The following is a 27,209-nucleotide window of genomic DNA, read 5'->3' on the forward strand; positions in this document are numbered from 1 at the left end:
CCTTTATCATTTTGGTTGCCCTTCTCTGTACCTTCTCCATCGCAATTATATCTTTTTTGAGATGCGATGACCAATGAACCCTGCACACTCCTCTGCACCAAAGACCCTGGCTGCCGGCTTGTGGATTTCTGTTGTAGGTATTTCCCTTCTTTTTTTTTTTCAGCTGAAAGGGACAGTGAAAACCTTCCCAGCGCAGAGAAAGAAAAAAAGAGGAGCTGTGAGCCCCCCAAGGCAGCCAGAGAAGTGGGGGGGAGGGACTGGACCACCAGTTTCACACCCCACTTCGAGGAAGCAAAATAGGGCTTAGGCTACGCCACACACAAGGGGCCAAGCCCCCCTAAGCCCAGCAAGAGCCAGGAGACAGAACTGAACCATCTGAAAGAAAAGACAGGCAGAGTCCGACACAAACAAATTAAATCTTTTTTTTTTTTTTTCAAAAAACACTGGAAATAAATTACTACTTGCTTGATCTTTTAGAGACAAAGAACCCAACAGGAAAGAACAAGGGCTGACTAGCCGAGATCAGGGAACCGCAGGGTGAGCTGATCCATCTGCTGGAGACAGACAAATACTGAAGGGCTGCAGGGTAGGCTCTGTTCTGATATAGGACACCCTTTCAGTTTTGGTCTGTCTCCATCTGCTGGACAGGAGGCTCAACCCATGATCTGGACTGATCCGGGAACATACAGGGGAAAGAAAAAAAAAAGTGTCACCGGCGGTCAGGTTCGGAAAATGAACACAATTAACGAGCATCCATTTTCCTAACTGTTGGCTGTGCACAGGTTAGGAAAACAGACGCTCGTAAAATTGAGCATCCGTTTTCCTAACCTGTTGACAGCTGCCTTTCCTGAGCGCCCAATGCTAAGGAGGCACCAGGGTTGCAAAGTTTTCCCTAGTGCCTCCTTTTCACTGTGGCAGCCCATTTAAATATTAAATTGGGCACCCGGGACAGGTGGATTGGCACATGTTAAAGAGAGCGGGAACTCATGACTGAGCACCCGTTTAACGCGCACCAATATTGCAGCAGCCTGTTTATATCTATGGGGAAAAAATGTAGTAAATCTGGCCCTTGATGCACTGTTGCTTCTCCAATTGCCAGTTTCCCTTTCTCTCATCATCCATCCCCATCCAAGCTAATGTCAAGCACCCCTCCCCCCCTCCGGGCACTGCACGGATCTCAGCGAGTTAGACCTGCTTGGCGCCAGCTGTTCTTCAGGCGGTTGCAGCAGCAGATTTGGTGCAGGAAAATCCAGGTCACCACAGTATAACTGCTAGCCACCTGACACCTGGGATTTTTCAAGCCCTCCTGTATTACAGGACCACTGGAGACCCTTGGAAATGGGCTAAACACTTACTTAAAATATTTGTGTTTCCTTAAAAACCAAGCTTTCTTTAGAGGACGTTCTAGCACCCTCAGCCTCCAAGGGGCCGTGAGAGCAAGCAGGAAGTGGGTTTTGGCTTTGCTAACTGGACCTTTTACAGAGCTGACACTGAAATCAGGAACAGAGTAACACACAGCGCCGGCTGCTTAATAACAGCAATTGGCGTGGGCTTGTATGTTGCCCCAGTAACCCACGATTAGCACCACAGAATTGAACAGATCTGCAGCGGAGGTTAGTGTGGCATGAGCGAATGGCCAATTATTTTATATTAAAAGAAAAAATACATGTGCACCTATTGGGCACATGGTAACAGATACAAGAAGGAATTCAATAAGCACACGTTTCAAACCTAATTCAATTCTTTTTTGTGACATTAAAAAAAAAAAAAAAATACTTGTAAACATGAGGAATAAACTCACCTTCCCAAAAGCCCTGACTGCGAAAAACAGAGCTGTCAAGAGAATAGCTAGCATGATGGTTTCTTCAGCTGAATGGCTCCGGTGTGAGCAGACTCAGCTCCTGCACCCTTAATGAGGCAAGGCTAGAACAAGAGCCACCAGCTGGCCAGGGTGCCTGTAATCTCACCTGGGAAAGCTGGAGGACTCCAGCTCTCTTTTTAAAGAGGATGGATAAAAAAGTTATATGGTTAGATCCCATCCTATTTCTAACCTTTTAAGGGATAGCTTAGCCTTGATGGTTTGGGTTTTTTTTCTGTTCAATACCTTAGTACTTTTCCTGTGCTCTCCCCGCACACCCCACTCTGTTTATTGTTCCTGCTTTCCCCTCCAGATGCTGGAAACCTTTCGATTTGTACATGAGCTGACAAAGTAAATACAGAAACTGGTTGCAACTTTGCTTTTCTTTTTCAATTTTAAAGTACAAAAGGCAAAACTCAATCCCCAAGCTTTGGAGATGTTTAGCATAGCGGCTGCTCAGACTGCACTTCTGGCCTGGCTGAGGAGATAACATGTTGCTGCCTTTCCTCCTGTTTTCCAGAGGCTTCATGTAAGTTTTTCCTACTTTTATAGGTAGTCTTATTTTCTGTAAATACAACGAAGGGGGCCAAAAGTCCACCAAGGCACCACAAAATCAAAGGGCAAAGTGCACAGGTACAAACAATAAAAAGAGTCCAAAGAAATACCATACTGCTGGTCCTAGCAGCAATGAAAACTGCCTCTAGGTCAGCAATGTGGCAGGCAGTATTAAAAAACAAGGGGAAAATGGCAAGTTCCTCCACAGGCCCACATTCCACCAGTTTTTAAGGGAGTGCTGGGCTATATTCTTTAATCATAACTGGCATTAAAATACACTTGTGTGAACTCAATCCTTACTGAGGACGTGGAATACTTAAAAAAATCGCCTGCATTTTTTCATCTATCCGCTTGAATCAGCTGTAAAGCAAATATGGACTTAAGCTAAGTGTTAAAAGTAATTGTTTCACATCAGCTGGGATGCCTCACTGCTTCTAAGTCTGTGTTATGAGTTGGGGTTTTTGAACTTGAACTAAAGGGGGGGGGATTATTTAGATTTTTTTGTTTTTTTTAAAGATTTCACACAAGTGTTTTTTAATGCAAGTAATGATTAAAGAATATAACCTAACACTCCCTTAAAAAATAGTGAAATGTTGGCCTGTGTGTGAACTTGTGTTTTTCACAAGTCTCATTTTCTGTCAGCTTTGGGAAATATCCACCCCTCCTAGCTTTGGGTTTTGCATAGTATAGGGAGAAATGCATTGCTGTTTCTATATAGAGTCTGGCTTCATTTCAGTTTCAGTCTGCACATTTCTATTTCTATTAGTACTTGTGTAGTAAACCTGCCATACCAGACTCAAACAGCAAAAACTCTACCCTACCTATGAAAAGGCAGCACTGCGACTACTACACTGGGACCTTGAACACCAATATACCCTCCTATTGGGAGGTACAGACTGGAAAATATGGCCAGCTACACTGCTATCAATCCCTACACAGAAGCTAAACATTTGCAGAATACCTCAGCTTGGTCACGCATGTAAAACACAGAAATAAAAGAATTCATTTTGTGCTCCACAGTAAGAGGAAACATCCTACTTCTGCTCTAAACCCACTACTGAAGGAGGGGAGGGCTTTCTGCTGATGTTCCGTTCCATTCAGTAATAGCTTTGGGTTAATGAAGGAGCCCACATAGGAAAGAATGGGCTATGCAGTTCTCCTGAACTGTAATAGTTGTTTAACTGGAGTTGTAACTGGCCAGGGGTTCCTTATTGCATGAAAGACCCTTTGAATAGCCAGTTTAAAGCTCTCATGCCCTGCTGGGACACTCTGCATCACCTTTGTTGCCCTATCCACTGCAGCCTAGGTACTGTTTTCATATTTCAGCAGCTGAATTTGTATATGGGGGTGGGGGGTACCTGAATGGCAATGCTTGTGGTAAAGCTGTGATTTACGATTTCTACTCTTACATTTGAGATCTGTGTTCAACCAGCTGTTTTATGGCAGTGTGTATGCCGTATATGCAATGCACTTTTTCCTGTGATATTATTTTTATATATAGACAGAAAAGCAGTACCACGTTAATGCTAGTTAGCACAATTAGTTAATAGGAAAACCGAGAGAACAGTTAGACTAAAAAATCTTTTTAAGAGACAAACTTCTGGGAGACAAGGTTATTCCCTGGGCAATAATGGACTTACATTTTTAGCTTAGTGAGTTACATCTTTATCCAATTAATTTCTTGATTTTCTTGTAACACATTTTCAGGCCGATACAGTACCGTGCGCTGGCCGCAGCCCCCGCCTCAACGCGCAACTGGACGCATGTTTTGGATGCACGTCCATAACCCCCGATGGAAAACAAGGGTTAGCACGTCCAAAATGCGCACGTAAGTAATAGCACTCATCACATGTAAATGCATGCTAATGAGGCTATTATCCATTCCCCCATGCAAAAAAAAAAACAAAACCATGCATCCAATACCCACATTTTTACTTGACAAAATTAACGCCTGCTCTGAGCAGGCGTTAAGTTTGGAGGAGCCCAAAAAATGTACAAAAAAGCAGAAAATGCTGCTTTTCTGTACTTCTTCCGACTTAATATTGTGGCGATATTAAGTCGGAGGAACTAAAAAATTTGAAATGACCCCCCAAAAAAATTAAAAAAAAAAAAAAAAAAAAGGCGCCAGCGGTCAGATTAGGAAAAGGGAGGCTCAATTAACGAGCATCCATTTTCCTAACCCGCTGACAGCCACCTCTCCTGAGCGCCTGCTGCCGAAGCAGCGCTAGGGGTGCACAATTCTCCCTAGCACCTCCTTTTTACCATGACAGCCCATCTGCATTTTCCATCGGGCGCCCCGGAGAGGTGGAGCGGCGCTCGATCATGAACACCTGTTTAACGGGCACCAATATTGCATCGGCTTGTTTAACTAGAAAAGGAACCAGGCCTAAGCTATAAATCAGAAAGCACTGCAAGACAGCCCTGAGGTCTCACTTATTCAGAGAGGACTTTTCATCCTTGGGGGGACGGGGAACACGTTTTAAGAATTATTTTAATAATCTTCTGGCAAAACTGAAGCAGCATAAACAGAGAAAGTTACAGGACTTGAAGAGGAATGATGCTGATCAGAGTTGGAAGCTGATTCATTTTTGGTTCTCTGCTGTGGCTTCTGCAACGCACTGGCTGTGCAACACACTCCCATCTCTTCAGCCAAGCTGGTGACTCTAAGCCACGTCTTCTCCAATTTAAGAAGGCATTGGAAAACGTTTGACACTGACCGGTGCCTCGGATGGTGCGAGCTGTGTGCAATTGGGGCGGATCGGAAACAGCGTGCTTAACAAAAGTCTTCTAATGCCAAAAGCAGTAAAATTAAATGTCTGTTCTTTTGACCTAATTCGATGTTAATTACAGAATTAGTTAACAATGACTCATCAGGAAAATGAATGACATTAATTTTGTTCTGTGGTAGTTGCCTGGTAACAGAGCTTCACATTTTCTTGACTCCTTTCCACTATTAGCCTGCGTATGAGTGCTTGAGTTGGGTGGATTTAAAACAACGTTAAGGACCCAGTAAGCATGGTCTCTTATAAGAATTTCTTCCAGGGAGCATAACATACTGGCACTTTGAGAAGCTCTTTTACCATACGCAAAATCCTACAGGTGGAAGCTGTGGTCCTGAGGAAGAAGGGTCAGACCTATGCAGCTCACAGCCCTTTTGAAGGAAGGTAATTTAGTAAGACCACTAAAACCACAAGCTACTGTCCACTGGCGAACAGGCCCTGATCACCTTGTCAACAACTGTGGCCAGGCACAGTACACGAGAACAGTGATATACAGGCTTGCATGTGCAAACAAAAATGTCAGACAAAGCTTCTAACTTGCAAAACATTTCTCAGGTTACAAATGGGCAGAATCCAGATGTTCAGAGGACTGCAGGCAGGGCAAGGATGATCACCGTGTCCCATGCTCTCCTTTGGGATTGGTGTTAGTGGTAGCGATGACAGAGAGGCATAGTCTAATCTCTCTTTATGCTTGGAGGACTGAGCCCATGCTCTGTAGCTGCCATCATTGTCTTGTCATATAAAGATGCTTAGAAAAAAATAGTACAAAAATTGTAAAAGATTACTTCTGTGTTAAAAAATATTTGCTGTATAAAAAAAATTCTTAAAGACCCCTTCTGAGGGACAGATAAACTATTTTTATCCTTTGCACCTAGTGTCCACAGCCCAGACAGACTGTAAAGTTTCCCCACATTGCATTGTACTCTTATTGCATACAAAAATGATATATCTATTTATATATATATATATATATATATATATAGGGGGGGGTGTGTGTGTGCGCGTGTGTAAAAATGCATTTTTACACATAGATTCATCTCTTTCGTTTTTAGCTCAATGTGCGGCTGGGGCTCACTGAATGCTTCTTGGCTTCGACACGGGCACCAGCTGTCCCGTACCTCCTATTCCAGAAAGAAAGGGTAATTTGTGTTCCATTCATTAATGGATGTGTCACTCAGCTGCAGTTTTTCCTGTTCTCCCCATGCCATGCTGACTCCACAGCCTTCTGCCACATGGGACGGCCCCTTTGTTTCAGGGCCGCTACACTGAGAGAAGCAGAGTCCGTAAGGAAAAGGTGGGAGGACCCAGAGGATGGAGAGCTTCCACGGGTACCAAGAACCTGCTTGCTGCTCTTCAGTAGTGATACACTTTGATCTGGTTATTCTCATCCAGGCCCAGCTGAAGTAAGCCGGGGCTAGGCGAGGTAGTTGTAGTCCTGGTGTACAGAGGGCTGATGAATTGGTGAAGGAAAACCAGAAGCTGGGGCTACACTGTTTCAGTACAAGGGGGTAAGAAGAGAACCCACGGCACAGCTGTTACACCCAAAACAACTGCACAGCCTTATCACGAGGGGAGCACAGAACATTGGAATCGTACTTAGGAATTATCTGGCACCTTGGCTCTGGATGGATCCATGCTGTGACACCTGGAGGACTGGGGGCAGTTTTGGTTACCCCCTTTAAAAAGAAGCAACCAAACCATCCAATCAGCAGAACTAGAAAAGTGCAGCAACAATGATGAGCAAGAGGTTTACCAACGCATGAGTGGGGCGGAACACGTTAATAAAACAGTGCCCTGTTCGAAAGGATAACTAAGGATATTGCTTTATTCAATCAATGCATTATTAGGCTATGAAACCTGTTGCCAGAGGATGTGGTCAAGCCAAGCAACATATTTGAGTTTAAAAAGGTTTTGACAAGTTCTTGGAGGATAAGCCCAATGACCACTATTAGCTAGACTTGGGATCCCCTGGGAGTGATTAAAGGGGATTAGATCTCCCCATTTCGATCTGCGGCATTCTTCCAAGGGACCCGGACTGGCCACTGTCACAGACAGGATGCTGGGCTCAAGGGATCAGTGGATGGACTCAATGTGGCACAGAGGAACAAAATAAAGCAACGGAAAATTGCTTCTTACCTGCTAATTTTCGTTCCTGTAATACCACAGATCAGTCCAGACAAGTGGGTTTCTGCATCCCTACCAGCAGACGGAGGCAGAGAATATAAACTTTTGAGGCACTACCTCATAACTGAGAGTGCCACGTACAGACCCTCAGTATTGTCCTGTACCCAAGCCAAGTAGAGTGAAAACACCAAATCACCCTAACCAGGGCGAACAGAGAACTCATGGTTGGAGTCTCCCTAAATTGGAGCCCCCCTTATCAAACAAAGGAACTGAAAAACCATTGTGACTCTACCGGTTCTGAATATATACACATAGAAAAAATTACAGACCGAGTCCATAAAGGTCTTTCGACAACAGGGGGAGTGTCTCTGGATCTATCTGTGGTATTACAGGAATGAAAATTAGCAGGTAAGAACCAATTTTCCTTTCCTTGTATAAATCCAGATCAGACAAGTGGGATGTACTCAAGCTCCCTTACACTGGGCGGGCACCCAAAATACCTGCTCATAACTCACTCTCGCCAAAAGTAGTCTCATCCAGCGCCCTAATATCCAGTCCGTAATGCCATGTGAAAGTGTGAAGGGAAGACCATGTTGCCACTCTATAGACCTCCTGAGAAAAGATCAACTGACATTTCACCCAGGAGGTTGCCTGCACCCTATTAGAATGTGCCCACAACACCTCTGGAACCTTCCGGCCCTTACAAAGATAGGCCAAGAAAATAGCCTCCTTTAACCAAGTAGCAATCATAGCCTTGGATGCTTTGCTTCCTTTTTTTGCTCCACCAAATGATTTAAATACCGAAAGCTGTTAGTAATCTTCAGATAGCGTAACAGGATCTGTCTCGCATCCAACAAGTGAAGCTCCCTAGACTGCAAAATCTCTGGAGCCCAGTTCGGAAAGGCCGGAAGCTCCACCGTCTGGCTAAGATGGAAACAGGAAACGACCTTCAGCAAAAAATGAGGGCACCATATGCAATGATACCCAATCCTCTGTTATCCGCAGGAAAGGTTTCCGATAGGACAAAGCCTGCAGCTCCAATATCTACCTGGTCAAACAATTCGCTACCAGGAAGATCGCTTTCAGGGTAAGATCCTTCAGGGTTGTTCTCCGCATCGGCTCAAAGGGCTCTTCACAAAGCACTCGCAGAACCAAATTCAAGCTCCGTGCTGGACACAATCTGCACACTGGAGGTCTCCAATGTTTGGCCCCCTTTAGAAGCTGCACCACGTCTAGGTGAGATACCAAGGCTCTCCTGAGTAGCTTATTCCTGAGACAACCCAAAGCTGCCACTTGAAAGCGAAGCAAATTATTGGCCAGCCCCTTAGTTAAGCCCCGTTTCAAAAATGCCAAGATGTGTGGAATATCCACTCGCAAAGGATCCATCTCTTGAACACCACAACACTCAAACACTCTCCCACACCTGGACATAAGCCATGGACGTGGATAGTCTTCTAGCCTGAAGCAAAGTGATAATAACAGACTCAGCGTATCCCTTCAACCGCAAACTTTGTCTCTCAAAAGCCAAGCCGCAAGACAAAAGCGATCCTCCCAATCTGAGAAGACTGGTCCTTGTTGCAGCAAATCTGGCAGATGAGTCAATCGTAAAGGCCCATTTACTGTAAGCCGAACCAGGTCCATGAACCATGGGCGACGTGGCCACTCCGACGCTACTAGAACTACCCCTGAAGGCGGGCCCTGAATCCCATCCAGGACTGGATCCGCCTCATCCTTGTCTGAGTAGTCCTGGGGGGATCAGGGGAGCTGGTTCCTCTCTGCAGAACAAATGGAGAATCTTGGGGTCATTTCCTTCTGCAACTGGCACAGGGTCCCCATCATCTCCTGGGGCTGAATCTATTACCTCCAGATCAGCAGTCTGGTCCCCCGACAGCGCCGCCCTCAAGTCCCTGGGGACCAACAGAGCCATCCAACTCATTGTCCAGCTGAGTCGGACCCAACAGCTGCTGCACCCTGGAAAACGAGGTCCCCCAAGACTGACCAGGCCAGACTGCCTTCTCGCAAGCCTCCGGAAGCAAAGCTGAGGACACCCGCCCCGCCTTCTGGGACCCTATCCCGTCCTGCTGCACCAAATAAGCATTGTGAAGCAGCAGGATAAATTTGGGCAAAAAGGATGGGGAGCCGCGGACAAAAATTGCGGCCGAGCTGCCTCGTCCCCAGAAGCCAGGGGGATCCTGAACAAGAGAAGCCCCTGAGCCCCTCCATGGGACCTGGGTGGACTGGGGAAAGTTGTGGGGGAAAATCCCCTTCTGCCTCCGATAACGCAGGCATACCTACCCAACAAGAGCCACGGAGGAAAGGCATAAAGCAAACTGTCTTCCAGCTAGACCTATAAGAGAGCATCTATTCCCAGGGACTATGGATCTCTTCTGTGACTGTAGAAATGAGGAACGGAAGGCCCCAGCAATCCACAATCAGCTGAAATGCCTCAGCTGACAACACCCACTCTCCTGGGTCCAGGCTTTCCCTGCTGAGAAAGTCCGCTTTTACGTTGTCTTTTCATGCAATGTGAGAGGCCGAGATCATCTGCAGGTGACCTTCCACCCATTCAATCAGCTGATCTATTTTCTGCGACACTTGCTGGCTCATAGTTCCTCCCTGGTGATTGATATAGGCCACCATCATTGCACTGTCTGACATCACATGAACCACTCGATTCTACAGCCTGTGGCTGAACTGCAAGAATGCTAGCTGTATCACCTGAGCCTCCAGGCGATAGATGTACCAGCAGGACTCTTTGGCATTCCAGAACCCCTAGGCTGTTAACTCCAGACAGTGAGCCCCCCACTGTGGAGACTCGTGTCTATCGTGAGTACCAACCAGGCCGGAGAGGACAAAGAAACTCCTGCAACCATCACTGGAGGCGGGAGCAGATTTCCATTGGTAAGTGGAGCCGAACTGCATAATCCTAAGACTGCGGGTTTCAATGAGATAGCAGAGAGCGCTGAAGAGGATGCCAATGTGCCCTTGCCCATGGCATCACTCCAGGGTAGCTGCCATCAAACCAAGTACCTGTAGGCAGGACCACACCATCAGGCATATGGTGTTCATCAACTGACGCACTTGAGAGATCAATCTCTAGATCCGGACTTCTGGTAGGAAAACTCTGACAAGTCCCGTGTCAAACCGGACCCCCAGATACTAAGATGACTGGGATGGTTGAAGGCTGCTCTTGGTCAGGTTCACCACCCAACTAAGCTTCTGCAATAAAAAGATCACCTTGTGTGTCACCAGGCAGCTCTCTTCCTGAGACTTGGCTCGAATCAGCCAGTTGTCCACATACAGGTGCACCAGGATTCCTTCTTTTCGCAAGGTCACCGCTACCACCACCATAATCTTGGAAAATGTTCTGGAAGCGGTGGCTAGACCAAAAGGCAGCACCCAAAACTGATAACGGCGCCCCAACACTGAAAAGCATAGAAAGTGTTGGTGTTCTAATCGGATGGGAATATGAAGGTAAACCTCTGACACATCCAAGGAGGTCAGAAATTCCCCTGACTGCACCGCCATTATTACAGAGCGTAACATTTCCATTCGAAAAGGAGCCACCTTTGAATGATGGTTGACCCTCTTGAGATCCAAGATGGAATGAAAGGAGTCCTCCTTCTTGGGCACAACAAAATAAATGGAATATCGCCCCATACTTTCTTGAGACATGGGTACCAGAACCGCAGGCCCTCAGTCTGAGGGGTCTTTGAAGCGTGAACTCCACTTCCGCCTTCTTCTGCGGGGAGTGGCAAGGGGACACCATGAATACGTCCCAAGGAATACTGCGAAATTCCAGTGCATACTCTTCATGTATCACCTCCAGGACTCACTGGTCTGATGTGATCTCAACCCACTTCCGATGAAAGAGAGATGTCCCCTTATTTCCTGTTCTGGAAGGTGGGTCAGCAAACCTTCATTGGGAAGATCGGGAAGGTCCACCACCCGAACCCGCTCCTCTCTTGGGCTTCCGGGAATGAAAAGACCGAGACCTACCGAAAGGCTGAGTCCACTGAAAGGTCATCCCTCTGTAGGGACAAAAATGCCTAGAACCCCAGAAACCCCCCCTCATACTAAAGGGGCGCTATAACAGTTTCTTATCCTCCAGCAACCGAGGCACCGGAGACTTACCCACTTACTGGCCAGTTTCTCCAACTCGCTCCCAAACAAGAGCGAGCCTTTAAAGGGCATCTTGGTAAGATTGACTTTGGAAGCTGTGTCAGCTGTCCAATTTCGCAACCAGATTGGATGCCTGGCTGCTATCACCGAAGCCACTCCTCTGACCGAGGTCTGGACCAGATCACAGCCTGCGTCTGCTAAAAAGGCAGCAGCAGGCTCCATAACTGCTCTTGAATTCCCTCCAGACTCATCAATCTCCTGAGAGAGGTGCAGACAAGATCTCACCACTAGGACACAACAGGAGGCAATCTGTAAATTAATCACCACTACCTCAAAGGCTTGCTAAGAATAGTCTCAATCTTTCTACCACATACATCCTTCAAGGATGCTCCTCTCTCTATGGGGATAGTCGTCCGCTTAGAACGGCACATAACAAAGCATCCACTTTGGGAAAATGCAAATGCTCTCTCACAGCTGGATCCAGGGGGTACAGGCCTTGCAATGTCTGACCCCCTTTAAAATTTGCCTCTGGGGCATTCTATTCCAGATCAATCAATTCCTGTATGGCATCCATCATCGGGAAAAAACAAGAGGCTTTATGTAAGGAAACCAAAATAGGATTCTTCCTCTGCTCTGTCATAGCATCCAAACCAGGGACACCCAGCTGTTTCAAGGTCTGGGAAATCAGGGCCGGCAGTTCATCTCTATGAATGAACCGCAACATAGTTTGATACGGTTCCAGCCCTGGAGGAATTTTCCCATCTTCCAGGGAATCAGGATCAACCTCATCATCAGTGCCATTCGGATTCCTATTAGGAACACCTGCAGGGAGCCAAGGCGAACCCCGGAGCTTAAGCATAGGATTGGAAGCGGGAAGAGAGGGAGGGCTGAGGAAATGGGGGAAGCAGAGGACTACGCCTGAAGAAAAGCTTGTATGTCTTGAAAAAATTCCACCCAAGAAAAAGCAGCCGGGTCCAGACCAAGCCCAGAAGAAACTGGCGCTGGTCCCACAGAATTGCACTCGCCAGCGGAGGAGCCAGTCAAGGGAGATCCAAGATCTGGCATCCCCACAGTCAAGACCGTGACCAACCCATCATCAGAATGGGAAAAACCAGGCTTAGCAAAATCCGAGGAAGACAACTCTCCCTGAGCGTCTGAGCAGCACAGACATAGGTTAGAAGCCAGGCCAGGATGAGAAGCCCTAATATGACAGGCAACACAAATCGGAAGATGCTTAGGCTTCTTGCTTGCAGGCGCCATTGCTGAGGTAAATGTGCATCGGAATGGCTTGCGCTCAAAAATGAAATGCGCCCAACAAATAAACGCCTAGAAGAAAGCGTGGAAAGGCGCACGCACAACCTGTGCACCAAGTTAAGCGCATAAAAAAAGTTTGTGCATCTAAAAAATCAAGCGCACATGTGCACAGATCTGACACACCGCGCACACCAATGGGCTATAGAGGGCAGCAGAACACACACAAGAGCGTGCAAAAACAGCCACCACGGCCTACCACCAGCATGCAAGAACAAAACCTAAGTGCAGGGCCTAGCCCACTGGAGGGCCGCTCAACCCGCCAGGCTGCCCAGCTCCCCAACCTCAACAGGAGCAGGAACGAACATCGGCATGGAACACCAAGAACGGAGACTGGGGGACCTCCAGAAACATCACTAACTGTCTCTAATTCAGGTAAAACATTCTTTTTTTTTTTTAAACCTTACCTGAGCTCAGCACTTATCGGTTGAGTACAGAGACAGTGTCCGGCTGCAGGGGGAGAGGGCATTTGCTCCCACCACCATGCTCGGCTTCCTGCACCCACTGCCTTTCAGCTGAACTAGCAGCTAAGTCCATGCTGGGAAACCCAGCTACTGGACCAAGGCACACACCTGAGTGACCACTGAAATTGCCTTAGGAATTCTCAACTGGGGGAGGGACCTTTAGGTATCACCGCAGGAGAGCAGGGCTTTCTTTTTCTGAATTTAGAATTTTAAATTTCTTCTTTCAAAAAAACTCAAAGCAATCCCCATAGGGAGATGCATATCAACCATCTGCTGGAGACGGAGATTACTAGCAGGCTGGGGTCACTTCAGGGTTATGTATACTGTGACGATAGCTTGCTCCATCTCCATCTGCTGGCAGGGGAGCATAAACCCACTGGTCCTGAGTCCATCTGTCTACACGCTAGGAAATAAATAATAAGCAGTAATTTCATATTGCTGATGTTACTTGGACTGCGCCCGGAGTGTCTTCAGACAAATGGGCATGTGCTAAAATATGATTATTTATGAGTTAGGAATTTATTTCCTTTTATTAATGTAGGAGATATCTTAATAAATTCTGGAGCCATGAACCAGCCTGGAAACAATGAACAGAGCCCAAATTTCTAGTTTACTGAGCTGCTTACAATGGCTCCAGTCCATGTAGGGTTTTTGTTATGCACAGCAACACCTCCTATCTCACACTTACAGCCTGCAAGCTCAGAAACAAGTCCCGGCAAAGGATACACTTTGGGATCATTCTTAAAATTCTCAAGCCATTTCTTGTTGGCATCGATCATGGTCTGGATGGTCTGCCGGTCAGGCTCAGGGACTCTGAGCTGGGACTGCTGCAGGAGGCGTATCTGCTCACTGACCAGGAGAAAGAAGAAAATAGGTCATACTCAACATGGAAGCTTGACTGCAACACCAGTCACTAGGAGACGATAGCAGCTGGCAGACCCGGGCTCCTCCTGAACCTACTCCAGGCAGCTTCACCCCCTATGAAGGGCACACTTACCACTTACCTAGCAGAGAGATAACCCAGTCTTCTGGTAAAAGGAGGTGGGTTTCCACTGAGTGATGGGATCCCCTCTGAAAAGCAGAAATGTCAGATTGAAGTGGTTTTGTACACTGCGCCTGTCGGGCTGTCATATGTGGAAATGTATGACATACAGTAAGCTGTGCATAGACCCTTTCATTGTGTCAACCACTGATCACTTGTGACAGCTCAGTGGAATTGGGCCACTAAGACTGAAGGGACATGTTTTACAGTGACCCTCTCTCTTTATCCCCGCCTCCCCCAACACCCAGAAAATAAATATTTTTCAATAATTAAATGCATGCAAAGATATATAATGCACAATGTCTTGACCCAAAGAGAAAGAAAGCTGGGGATGGGGTGAATGAGAAAGTGACAGCTGGGAATGATGGGGGGGTATTGAGAGAGACAGTGACTGCCGAGGATAACGGGGGGGGGGGGGGAGCGAGAGAGACTGACTGCACAGGAGGGCGAAAGAGAAAGGGAGGATCCAGAGAATGTGTAGGATAAAGGATGACTGAAAAAGTAAGAGAGTGCTGAGGAAGGAGGGATTGAGTGTGTGCGTGTGTGTATGACCGTTGGGGATGGGGGTTAGAGAGAGTGACTACATGTGAAGGGGAATAAAGAGAGAGACTGGAACTGCTGGAGATGAAGGGAGATTGAAAAAGAGAGAGAGATGGGGATGAGGGAGGGAAAAAAGCAAAGTTGCTTATCTGCAACAGATGTTCTCCGTGGACAGCAAAGCAAACAGCCACACAAGCTGGGTGACATCATCCGATTCTCTCCCAGCTCAGGCAGTCTGGGCCTGCCTTCTGAGCATGCGTGGGGTCCTCCCGCAGTCTTTTTCCAAGCTAATCCAACTTCCCGGGGAGGAGGGAGGGATTGCATGCTTTTTGTGCTGTCCATGGAGAACACCTGTTACAGGCATGCAACTTTGCTTTCTCTGTGGACAAGCACAACAAGCAGCCACACCAGATAGGACTCCCCAACTGAGGGTTGCTTTGTGATAGTTCCTGTCTCTACTTTTTATTGCAAAACCCATATTGTAGGTTGTGGGAAGTTAGTTTGATTATTTAAAAATGTTTTTAAGTACTGCTTGCCCAAATAGACTGGTTTTATGAGAATCTTTATCCAGACAGTAATGTTTTGTAAATGTATGTATTGTTGTCCATGAGGTAGCTCTACAGATATCCTGATTGCTGCAGAGCTGATATGTGCCATTGTTGCAGTCATAGCTTGGACTTGCTATGCTTTCATTGGCTGTGTATGCTCATGCCTAGGACGAAACAGGTACACTAAAATAGTGCAGTGCCTCCGTCTATATCGAAGATAAAGTATACAATCAGAGGTCCTATACGCAATACTATATTCTACAAATAAATCTTTGGTTCGTTGGTTTAAGAAAAAGGTATGTGAGTCTAAAGGATGTAGTTACGCATGGTTCAAGAGTTGACTTTTGATAAAGGAGGATTGTGGTAGTTTAATAAGATATTTGTGGGAGAGGGATATATATAACATGTACTATGGTACTATATGATTTTAGGAGACGAAGGGAAGACACATATAAAGAAGATTGGCAGCACCACGAACGCTAACCGCTTTAAAAGAACATAAGGAAATAGAAGTGAAAGGAGTTTACTTGGTTACATCGCTATTAGATGTGGTTAGTTAACGTTTTGGTATGGAGGGGGATTTAACTGACTCAAAAAAGTTAAGGTTATAAAACGTGATGTTATTTGAATTGATAAAAATGTTTTACTTGTGTACTGTTTTAGGAGTTCCTGCTAGACGTGGGAAGGCACTTTAAGGAGTAGGGTTATAAGAAGAATTTGGGTGATTATTATAAGTATTGCGATCGGGAAGTGCAATAACCAACTTCAACGTGATCAATTTATGAGTTTATGAATATATCCCTGAGGAAGTCTGCTACGGCGGACGAAACGAGATCTTCGTCGGGTGATTGAATACACAAATAGATACATAATATTCTATCTGTTATATACTGAGAGGGAGTGCGATGTATATTACGTGAAATGCTCATAAGATATTTGTTGATACATTAATCATGTTGGGGTATTATTTTATAAGTTAGAGAATGGTGTGTGTTTGGAAAGTATGATTGGGGGTAACGAATGAGTGAGTGGTTTTTAAATAATTATTGTCTAGCTAGGAGTTCCTATGTATTAGAGGAGGATGATTTATATTGAATGTGTTTAATAAAAAAGATTTATTTGTAGATTATAGTATTGCGTATAGGACCTCTGATTGTATACTTTATCATGCCTAGGACTAGCCATTTTGACAACGCTTGCATTTTGAAAGCTATGCCTTTTTCACCTGCATTTTAGGATATGAATAATTGAGTTGATGTTCTGAGTGTTCGTGTTCTCTCTAAATAGAATAAGAGAGCTCTCCTGCAGTCCAGAGTATGCCCTGTGGTTTTGGAAAGAAAGTTGGAAGTAGCATTTCTTGATTTAGGTGGAATTGTGATAGTGCTTTAGGAAGAAAGCTGGGATGAGTTCTAAGGAGTATTTTATTCTGAAATATCAGAGTGTAGGAAGCATCAGTTACTAGTTCTTGTAGCTCACTTATTTATAATAGCAATGACATCAGTTAGAAAAGTAACATTTTCATGTCAGCATTAGCCATCAGTTCATATGGGGACTTTAACAGGCTGTGCCAACACAATATTAAATGACCCGTTGTGGTGGTGGTGGGTGACAGAGGAAGTTTTAAGCTGTAACGACCTTTTATGAATCTTGCCTCTATTGGTTGCTGTGAAACTGGCTTATCTTCAACAGGGATAAGACAAGCTGTTATTGCGCTTAAGTGAACTCTGATGGAATTCGTCTTTAGACCAGAGTCTATCAGATGAACTAAGTACAGAAGTAATTTTGACATAAAACATTAAAACAGTTGCTCTCCTGGTTATTTACATCGTGCAGTAAATTAATTAATTAATTTATTTATTATTTTTATATACCGACATTCATCTCAATTGAGATATCACACCGGTTTTACATTCAGGTACTGTAGGTATTTCTCTATCCCCAGAGGGCTTACAATCTATGTTTTTGTACCTGAGGCAATGGAGGGTAAAGTGACTTGCCCAAGGTCACAAGGAGTGACAGTGGGACTTGAACCTTGGTCTCCTGGTTCATAGTCCACTGCTCTAACCACTAGGCTATTCCTCCATTTGAAGTTCCATTTCCATTTGAAGTTGTATGATTTTCTTGTGGAAGGCTTTTTGGATGCCAGCAGAATTTTTTAAATCAACTTTTCCTTTTCCTCTCTGAATTGGTTTTTACTGATGACATTGTGGACATATACGTGGTGACGCTGAGAGAGATTTCCTGACCATTCGCTGAGTGGATAAAAATACACTGAGGGAAGAACCCACATGAGAATGCTAGCATGGGAAGACCCGCACATGCTCAGAAGGCAGAGAAAAATGACCAATCTGGTGCCATTGGATGATGCCACCCATCTTGTGTGGCTGGCTGTTGTGCTTGCCCATGGAAAATTGAAAAAGTGACTTCATAGGTTGGGGGAATTGAGAGTGTGTGACTGCTGAGGATGAGGGAGTTTGAGAGAGTGCATATGACTACAAGGAATGGGACACTGAGAGACAGTTACTGCTGGGGAGATAGAGACACATGATGACTGTTGGGTATGAGGTGTGGGATTGCTAGAGTAGAAAATATGAGGGAGTATGGGGACGATTGAAGGAGACCATTAGGGAGGAGGAGGAGGCGACGATTTACAACAGGATTGCAGCTCTCATATTATTTCAATTAAAGAAAAATAACCATAAAACAGTTCTTCTGTTTTGAAAGGTTGCAGACCCTTGGTCTATACATTTTCTCTTTTTATATCTGGCAGATTTATATAGCATTGCCTTCTCCAATCTATGCTGATCCCAAACCCACCATCGTTTCCCATTTCCTTCTCCCCCTGCCTCCAGACCAAGTACTTTACCTGGGAAATATTTGTGCCATTTCTCTGTTAGCATGCTGTCCACAGTCTGAGCTGCTGAGGAAGCCATGCTGGGGCTCAGACCTGTACTCCACGCCCACTGGCCAGGGAGCTGGCCTCTCGCCAGCGAGGTGTAGGTCGAAAGGGGTATGCCCCCAGCAGCTGAGGCCGAGGGGATAATGGCAGAACCCAGGACGCCGAGGATGCCGTTCAGTTCTGTGGTAATGCGGTATAGCGAGTCGCTCAGGTACTGGACCTTGTTGGGCTGAGAGAGTTGCAGCTCTGGTTTCAAGTCAACTAGTTCAGGAACAGGAAAAAGCAACTTACAGGGGGAATAGGAAACCCCTGCCCCACTACTGCTTTAATTAAACCATGTGAATGGTATCCACTATGAAAGCAGGAACCCCACATCGGTGTCTCAGGCTGTGGACTACCCAAACCCTTCCTCAGGTAACGGAAGTATCTCCCTTCATTTGCATGATGTTAAAAGGGTTAAGAAGAACAGTACTGAAGTGTGGTAGTGCACATACTAAGGTGACCGGGCCCAAACTGTATTTGAATAGGGGAGAGCTGGAGGACTTTGCTGTTTGTTTTCAATTACATTCTATTCTGTATTGCACTCCACTGTTTACCTTGTAAGATCAGTGAAATATAATTGTTTTAAATAAATATTTGCATGTTGCCAAACAGGATATTACACCCTTTCTCCAGTGCACAAAAGCTATGCTTAAGTTTGGATTTCCAAGTTCTTCTCTCACTGTGAGATTTTTAGGACCACCATGTGCCGGTATACTCGGTCAGAGAAATATTCTCCCCCTGCACAGTAGGGGGGTGGGGAGGGGGGTAGTGGCATCATCCATTAGCCTAGCAGGTCATCACTTCAAACGCGGTCACTCTTGAGAAGAATTATTAACGAAAGCTGCAGCGCCAGTCGTGCATGTGGTCTCGGCCTTGAGATACCAGCCTGTCTGGAAAGGACCTCCTAAGCTATAGCAATATCCACGTTTCGCTAGTAGATCCCTACAATCCCCAGCCAAAGATCTCACACTGCTCTGCAGCTTCCCGCTTCCCACCCCCTTCACCTCCGAGACCATTTTTTTGATGAAGGAGACACAGACCTAAATTGAGCCAAAAGGATATGTGTCCTATGACCCAGTATAAATTGATGGCTGCTCCATTCACCAACAGGCTACGGACTCCGCAATCCCGCGGAGTTTTCCCACTCCCCCACCCATGCTAAAGAGAAGAACATAGTAAGACAAAAACCGGAGCCCTTACACGGATGCTGAGGGAGATCTGTGCTCATCACGCTCGTGCTGGTCTCTTCTGAATCACTAAGGTCAAAGGTCACCACCTTTTTGCTTGCTGCGCCTTTCGGTTTATCTTCCTCCGACAGCTACAGAACAGGAGCAGAAGGTACCCCGCCACCAATAAAACAGTCCTTCCTGCACCAGCGCCATCAAGATTTCCTTATCTCTAGGGACTTATTTTCAAGGTTTCCCATTGGTTTTCCCTGGAATTTATCAGGACTTGTTACAATCAACAAAAATGGGATAAAATTAGTAGAAAGAAGTTAAGTCTTTCTCCTACTGATTTTTCTCCCAGTTTTGTATGGTATAATGAGCGCTAATAAATTTCAATGGAAAAAAACAAATCAAAAATAAAACTGAAGGGCCCTGCTTATGACTGAAATAGATAAACTACGTAGTGTGGGGGGAAGAGTGCCATGTTAGTCAGCTCTTAGAGAAAGTGTCCCATTACTGAAGGGCTTTGCTCCTGCCGAAGGGACCACCTGTGCTATCTCAAACCCGAGAAGCTTGCAGGATTTGTATATACTTTTTTTTTTTTTTATCATTTTAAAATGCGTCTTTGCCCTGCTCAACCCTGGGCAGCGCTAGCAGCTACCTGGCTGAGGGCGGCGTGCAGCGAGACATTAGGTAATGTGGCTAGAGTGTGCTGTTATACAGAACCTCTTCCAGCAGGGAGGACTCCAGCTCACTCAGCTTCTCCTCCTTCTTCCGCAGCAGCACCTGTCCTTTCCACATCGCTGCCTTCATCTCATTTAAATGCTTCGCCTCCTACAGCCAGAAAAGCAAAGATACAAGGAAAATGCACAAACATCTGAAACCGTTGCTTTGTTTTTTTTTAAACAGACTGACTTAGTCTGCTGAATCAACTGTGACAGCACGGGAGAGAGTCTGCTATGTTGCTTGGTTGTCTGGGGGGTGGAGGGAAGGCAGGTAGGAGCGCACCACGTGGCTGGTGAAGTGTCACCTGATGGGTAGATAAAGAGTGTAAGAATATAAAAGTATTCGGACTGCGTGAACAGCGTTATCAAGTGTAATGGTAAGAGATGGGGAGCAAGAGGATCGGGCTTGGACTAAGTATGGGAACTTGTATGCTCATCCATCCAAGAACAGGAAAACCACAAAAACCAATGATACCCTACAAGCGTTTACGGCTGGCAGCTGAACTACATCTTTACATGCAGATGGGAATAACAGGGCAGAATGGATGAGCCAACTGCTCTATATTTAGTTAGAGGTCAATATTCAAAAGCCATTTAAACATTTAATATCACACGTCACGGGGTGCGGCTTGGCTGGTTAGCCAGATAAATACATCCAGCTAACTAGCAGGTTATATTCGGCGGCACGGTCGTGCTGCTGAATATATCCAGCTATCTTAAAGTTAACCGGTTATGTCTTTCCAGCTAACTTTAGGACAGCCCTATGGCTCACCCTGCTACCTGTTATACTGCAGTGAGAAGGAACTATTTCCTATCTATGCTGTCCCTCCCGACGCAGCCAGTTTGGCGAAACACGGGGTCCGGGTCGGGGGACCCGTGGAATTACATCTAAATGTTCTTGTATTCAAACAGTGGAGTTGCCGTATTAAAGATTAAAAATATTTAATGCAAAAAACATTTTTCTGGACCAACAAGAGTGTTTGTCTGCGCTTGTCGTGTATGAACTAATATATAAGGTGCAGCCCTAGCTCGTGCTTTTTCCTGGATTTCACCCAGAGTTAGCCACATAGGTTAAGTGACTAACTCCGAACTCCCACCCACCCACGGAACACCCCTGACTTATGCAGCTTTCAATATCGCTGGGTAGCCATTTAGACAGCTAATTTTTCATTTATCTGTCGTCTACTGCTATGTTACCTCTTCCAGGTTTCTGCGCACGTCCTCCAGGATCTGGGAACTCTCTGGGTCCTGTAGCTCCTCTTGTGCTTTGTGCATGTCATGGCGCCATTGCTGCCTGGCGACTTTCAGGGCCGTTTGCCGCTTCCGCATGGACTTGGTCTGATGTATCAGAAACTCTTTAGCATTCTTGATGGAGACTCCCTCCAAGGAGATATAGTGTCTTACGCTGCAGGGGTGAGACGCCGGAGTGAATGATCAGAGATGCTGGGTAGGGGCAAGATGGCCCTGGGACCATGCTTCAGCAGTATAAATCACCGGGTTAGGGAAGAGAGAATTTAAATTAGGAGAGCTGTGGTGGATGGGGTAGGACCGGTTCAAAAAAAAAACAAACCAAAAACCAGAGGTGAGAAAAGAACAGTTACCCTGCTTTCCACAAATTGTAGAATATTCACCCAATTTTCGCTACTTACTCACTCCAGCTGCTCTGGTCATCCTTGGGCAAAGGGGTCAGCTGGGATCTGGCCTGCTGGAGGGTGTGACATGAAAGGCAGACAGCAGCTGAATTTTAGGATACGTACAGAAAGGTTTAAACTGAATCTATTAGGCATTTTCAAACAGACTGCACACTGGTAAAGTTTGTGTGTACATTGTAATACCTCCAAGGTTTCCATGCAGAGGAAGGCAGGCCTCTTTCCAAGGAAAGAAGGCTCTAGAACGGAAGTCATGTGATGAGGGTAAAAGGGGGTAGACTCAGGAATAATCTAAGGAAATATTTCTATAGAGAGAGTAGTGGATGCATGCAACAGCCTCTCTGTGGAAGTGGAGGAGACAAGGATAACAACAGGGAGTGGTGGGAATTGTAAAGCAGAATAGTTGGTGGATGGTCTTTTTTTGCCATCATATTTCTATGTGCATAAGTGCTGACCCTACCCTGACTGCCTCTCTTCAGTGTGTGTGTAAGTATACAGGACACCAAGTTACGTGTGTACTTTTATATGCACACAGCCCCAGGCTTATTCTAGGGAAGGAGACATTCCATAAAGGAACCACAGAGGAATGAGTCCCCCAGTAAAGAACACTGAAATGAGGAAACTGCCATAAGAGGAAGTCTGCACTCACTGTTCGTGAGGTCTCTCTCAGGTCCTCAACCCGCAGATCCTTTTCAGCAGTTGGTGATGGGCCTCGATCTCCCATGCTAGTCTCCTTCAGGATCTGTTTATTCTGCATCTCAGCCTCAAGCTCACTGCAGTGAGAAGAAAGAGGGGAACAGGAGTACACAGAACCATTATACCTTGGTGATTACTGTTCCAGAAGCAATGTACCAGGTTCGCAACTGCACCATTCACAATGGTGCATGGCTTCTTGTGAAGACATACAGTGTTTGCAAAGCCAGCTATTCTGTTGCCTAGTATGCCTAATTACTTGTGGCTCTCTGTCTCCACCTGCTGGTAGGGATACACAACCCACTTCTCTGGACTGATCTGGGTATGTTCAGGAAATGGGGATTAGTATGTCCAAAACACGCGCGTAGCTAATAGTGCTCATCACATGTGAAGTACATGTGGATATGGCTATTAGCAAATCTCTATGATGCAAAAGGTTTCCCAAACGGCCAATGCGCCCTTGCAACTTGGCAAATTCTACACCAGACCGGGGCTAGCGTAAAGGTCTGCTGTGCTCAAGGGCTCATTGTAAAAATCCCAAATTCCTGCTTTTTGTGATCCCTCCTACTAGTATTATCGCTTTATTAAGTACGAGGGACCACAGAAAGAGGAATCAGTCAGAAAAAAAAATATTTGCGAAAAAAAAAATATTTGCGCGCTCAATCTACATGCTCCGGGCCGTGTATTTTGTGCCGGTAGCGGGAGAAAATGGACGCTCATACTGAGCATCTGAACTCCCTGAATCCACCCGAGGGTCTTCCTGATTGGCCATGGCAGAGGACAACTCAGATGGAGAAGCCGAGCCCCTCCTGCAGCTTCCTGCAATGCAGGAGCTGAATCCAAGATGGCCACCATTCCCTTTGTTGCAGGGAAGGGAGGACTTCCCAGCTGCAGCAGCCTTGGCCGATTTCCTCTCCCCCCAACGCAGTTCCCATGGCACTGCCTTTGCCTTCTGACCAGCACCTGCTGCACAGGCCCATTGAGGACAGTCACGAAGACGTATCTCCACAGGCATGGTAGCGCTTGCTGCGGTCCACCTCCGATGCCATGCTGCTCTGACTAATCATGCACGCTGCTTCCCCCCTGCACTTGTGGCACCACCGGCACTCCGCCGGCAATCAGGGGAACAGTCCCGCGATGCTACAGAGCCAACTCCTGGCTTCCCCTGCTGATTAGTAAGCAGCCATTCTCATCTCAGCTGTGCTTCCAGAGCTGTTGAATTAACTCCATGGCCCTCTACTCCTTTTCAGTCTCTCTTTTTTTTTTTGTTAAGTGCCTCTCTGAGAAGAGAAACCAAAAATCAAAGTTTTCCTTTGGTGCAGGAAAGCCTGGGAGAAGTGCGCGCAGGCCGTGTGGCAGACCAGAAGGAAGGGAGCCAGACCACTGGCTGTACAGTCTCCACTCTTGTCAGGCTGAAACAAGCGAGAGTCCCCAACCCCCTGTGCAGCCAGTCCACCTGGGGGATGGCCCTTGATGAAGCCTAACACCCCAGGGAGTAAAAGGTCAGAAATCCTATCTTTTATTGTTTAAACTGCAGGTTTTACACCTCTACCATCTGCTGGAGACAGAGAAATACTGAGGGACTGAAGGTGGCACACTGGGTTATGCATAGTGTCAGTGAAACTTTCTCTGTCTCCATCTGCTGGTAGGGGAGCAAAATCCATGCACCGTGACTGATCTGGGGTATGAATAGGAACAAAAAGTTTTGTTTTCTAGCCCACCTTTCCAAATAATGCTCAAGATGGCTTACAGCATTTTTAGAATTCAGGTACAAGAAGTCCCTGCCTCAGAGAACTTACATCTAAGTGGGTATCTGAGGCAATAGGAGAGAAAGCAATGAGCTCAAGGTCATTAGGAATGTCTGTGGAGTAAACAGTTATTTCTGGTTCTCAGCCCACCACTGTCTCGTGGGGGGTTGAGGGATCTGGACCACTAGATGTCCACTCCATGGACCTCCGGACCGAGCTATTAGAAGGGTCACCAACGCCCTGCTTGTCCACCTCAAACCAGGGGGATGACCCCACCAGGACCTCACAACTCCCTGGGAGGATACAGAAATTTTGTCTTTTAATCTTTTTTTTCTCTCTCTCTCTCCAGACTGCAGGTTTTACACCATCTACCATCTGCTAGAGACAGAGAAATACTGAGGGACTGCAGTTGGCACACTGGGTTATGCACAGTGTCAGTGAAACTTTCTCTGTCTCTATCTGCTGGCAGGGGTACAAAACCCAGGAGTCTGGACTGATCTGGGTACATAAAGGGAAAAACTGCTTTCATAGTTAGCAAACGTAAGGAAAGTTGTCTAAGTGGGACCCGCCAAAAAGGATAAAACCAGATTCAAATCCCAAAAGCTGCACTGGAAACGCAACAGAGGCCAAATATGTTTAACTGCTCTCAAAAATATGGAAACATTCAGATGCAAAGAGAGAGGTTTACTCTAAATACACTCACTATAATAGGCCAAGGCAGCAACTTGCACTTTGAGCATATTAAGAGCCAATCCTTTAATCAAACCTTCCTACAAAAAATCTAAATTTAAAGGCACCCCTGCTTTAATAGGGTGACAAGTGCTCTTTGCACTAGTTCTCAAAAATCTTCCAGATTCTGACATAAGACAAAGATGTAGAAAATGTTCGAGCCTGTAATAGGATAACCATGGCAAAGAATAACCATGTCTTAACAGCCGAGCCCTTTCAAGAAAAGAATCGGTCCCTGATGCAGAAGGTCCTTCCACATCAGCAATCGCATCGGTCTGTTGGCTATCATCAGATGCTGTAGATCTGCAAACCACTGCCTGCATGGCCAATCCAGAGCCACCAGAAGATATAACCCGGGATGAGATGCTATCTTTTGCAGTAACCTGCTGATCATTGGCCAAGGGGGAAACACAAAACAACTCTGTCTTTGGCCATGACTGTACAAGGACATCGATTCTGAGAGCTTTGGAGTTCCTCCTTCTACAGAAAAACCGCTGAACCTTCCTATTGTTCCAGTTCACCATCAGATCTAGAAAAGGGCGACCCCACTGAGAGACAATGAGGTGAAAGGTCTCGTCTGCCAGCTCCTGCTCTTCCAGATCTAAAGCATGATGTCTGAGATAGTACACCTGAACATTGGCTACCCCTGCGATGTGAGCTGCCAGTAGCATCCAAAGATGTTGCTCCGCCCAAGGCAATAATTCATTTATTTCTAGAGAAACCTGCTGACTTTGTGTTTTCCCTTGATGATTTATGTATGCTACCACAGTGGCATTGTCCAACGTGACCTTCACTGCTCTTCCTCTTATCCATCTACAAACTTTACCATCATCAATCGAATGACTCAAGCCTCCAGTTGATTGATGAACCACGACATCTCTTCACAAGACCAATTCCCTTGTGCTACCAGCTCCTGGCAGTGGGATCCCCAACCCTGGAGATTCGCATCTGTGAATCTCCAAATCCACTCCCTTGGCAAGATGATCCCTCTTCAACCACCATAACAATTTCTGCTTCACCACCGCCGGAAGCGATAGTTTCATCGTGAACACCTGAGACTGAAGATTCCACCGAGACAGCAATGTCCTTTGAAGGAGATGCATGTGCGTCCTTGCCCATGGAACAACCGCCAGAGTCACCACCATGGATCCCAATGTCTGCAGGTAATTCCAAACCGGTAGACACACCTTCACCCTTAGGGCCCAAATCTGTCTCCACAGCTTCTGGATCCAGTGCTCTGGCAGGAATAACTTGCCTTGAGCAGTCTTGAACTGAACTCCTAAATATTCCAGTGTCTGAGATGGTTGAAGCTTGCTTTAGGTGAGATTTACTACTCAACCTAGGTCCTGCAGGAGCTGAACCACCTGCGAGACACGATTTGACTTTTCTCTGCTGACTTTGCTCTGACCAACCAGTCATCTAATAGGGGGTGGCCCAAGATGCCTTCCTTGTACAAAGCTTCTGCCACCACCACCATCACCTTGGAAAAGGTTCTTGGTGCCACAGCCAACCCGAATGGCAATGCTTGAAACTGTTAATGCCTACAGAGTACCATAAAGTGTAGAAAGTGCTGATGATTCTCCCGTAAGGGAATATGTAAATACGCTTCCATCAAATCGAGAGATATGAGAAACTGTCCCTGCTGTACTGCTAAAATTACTGAATGCAAAGTTTCCATTCTGAAATGGGTCACCTGCAAGAATTTGAACACTACCCTTAAGTCCAAAATGAGGTGAAAAGTACCCTCCACAGGGAGAGGAATTACAACTTTTAGTTCGAGTAACCTCTACAGAATGGCTTGTACAGTGGCTTTCTATTCTTATGAAATGCCTGGGGAAGCCATAAAAGCATCTGAAGGAAACTGGCGAAACTCCAGGGCATAGCCATATCTCACCACATCCAGGACCCACTGGTCTGAGGTAATATGGGTCCACCTTCGATAAAATTGAGATAGACATCTGCCTATCTCCGAACTGGAGGATGAACTCCCATCATTGCAAGGAACGAGAAGCTCCAGAACCGGAGTTTCCATCTTTTCCAATTTTCTTCATCCAAAATGACCAAGACCTCCCAAAGTATCTAGACTTCTGCAATCCTAACCTCTGGAGGAGCGAAAATGTCAAGAATCCTGAAACAACCCCTAGAGAAAGAGGAGAATGATGTTGACTTCCTATCCTGTTAAGCATGGAATCTTGGAGTCTCCTCATTGATTTG

The 27,209-nt window shown here is 46.0% G+C and overlaps 1 protein-coding gene across 1 annotated transcript in view; it reads right to left on the minus strand.

The window, feature by feature from the left end:
* Positions 1-4,559: 4,559 nt before the first annotated feature.
* Positions 4,560-27,209, minus strand: part of CEP164 (centrosomal protein 164) — a 77,942-nt gene continuing 55,292 nt past the window's right edge. The window contains 9 exon segments of the mRNA XM_029574117.1: positions 4,560-6,643; positions 13,941-14,063; positions 14,219-14,285; positions 18,211-18,504; positions 19,486-19,603; positions 20,178-20,285; positions 21,374-21,581; positions 21,826-21,881; positions 22,475-22,598. Of these exon segments, the coding sequence (XP_029429977.1) occupies positions 6,547-6,643; positions 13,941-14,063; positions 14,219-14,285; positions 18,211-18,504; positions 19,486-19,603; positions 20,178-20,285; positions 21,374-21,581; positions 21,826-21,881; positions 22,475-22,598 (1,195 nt within the window). The 3' untranslated portion in view covers positions 4,560-6,546.

Source organism: Rhinatrema bivittatum, chromosome 12, assembly GCF_901001135.1.
Source record: "Rhinatrema bivittatum chromosome 12, aRhiBiv1.1, whole genome shotgun sequence".
Classification (NCBI taxonomy): Eukaryota; Metazoa; Chordata; class Amphibia; order Gymnophiona; family Rhinatrematidae; genus Rhinatrema; species Rhinatrema bivittatum.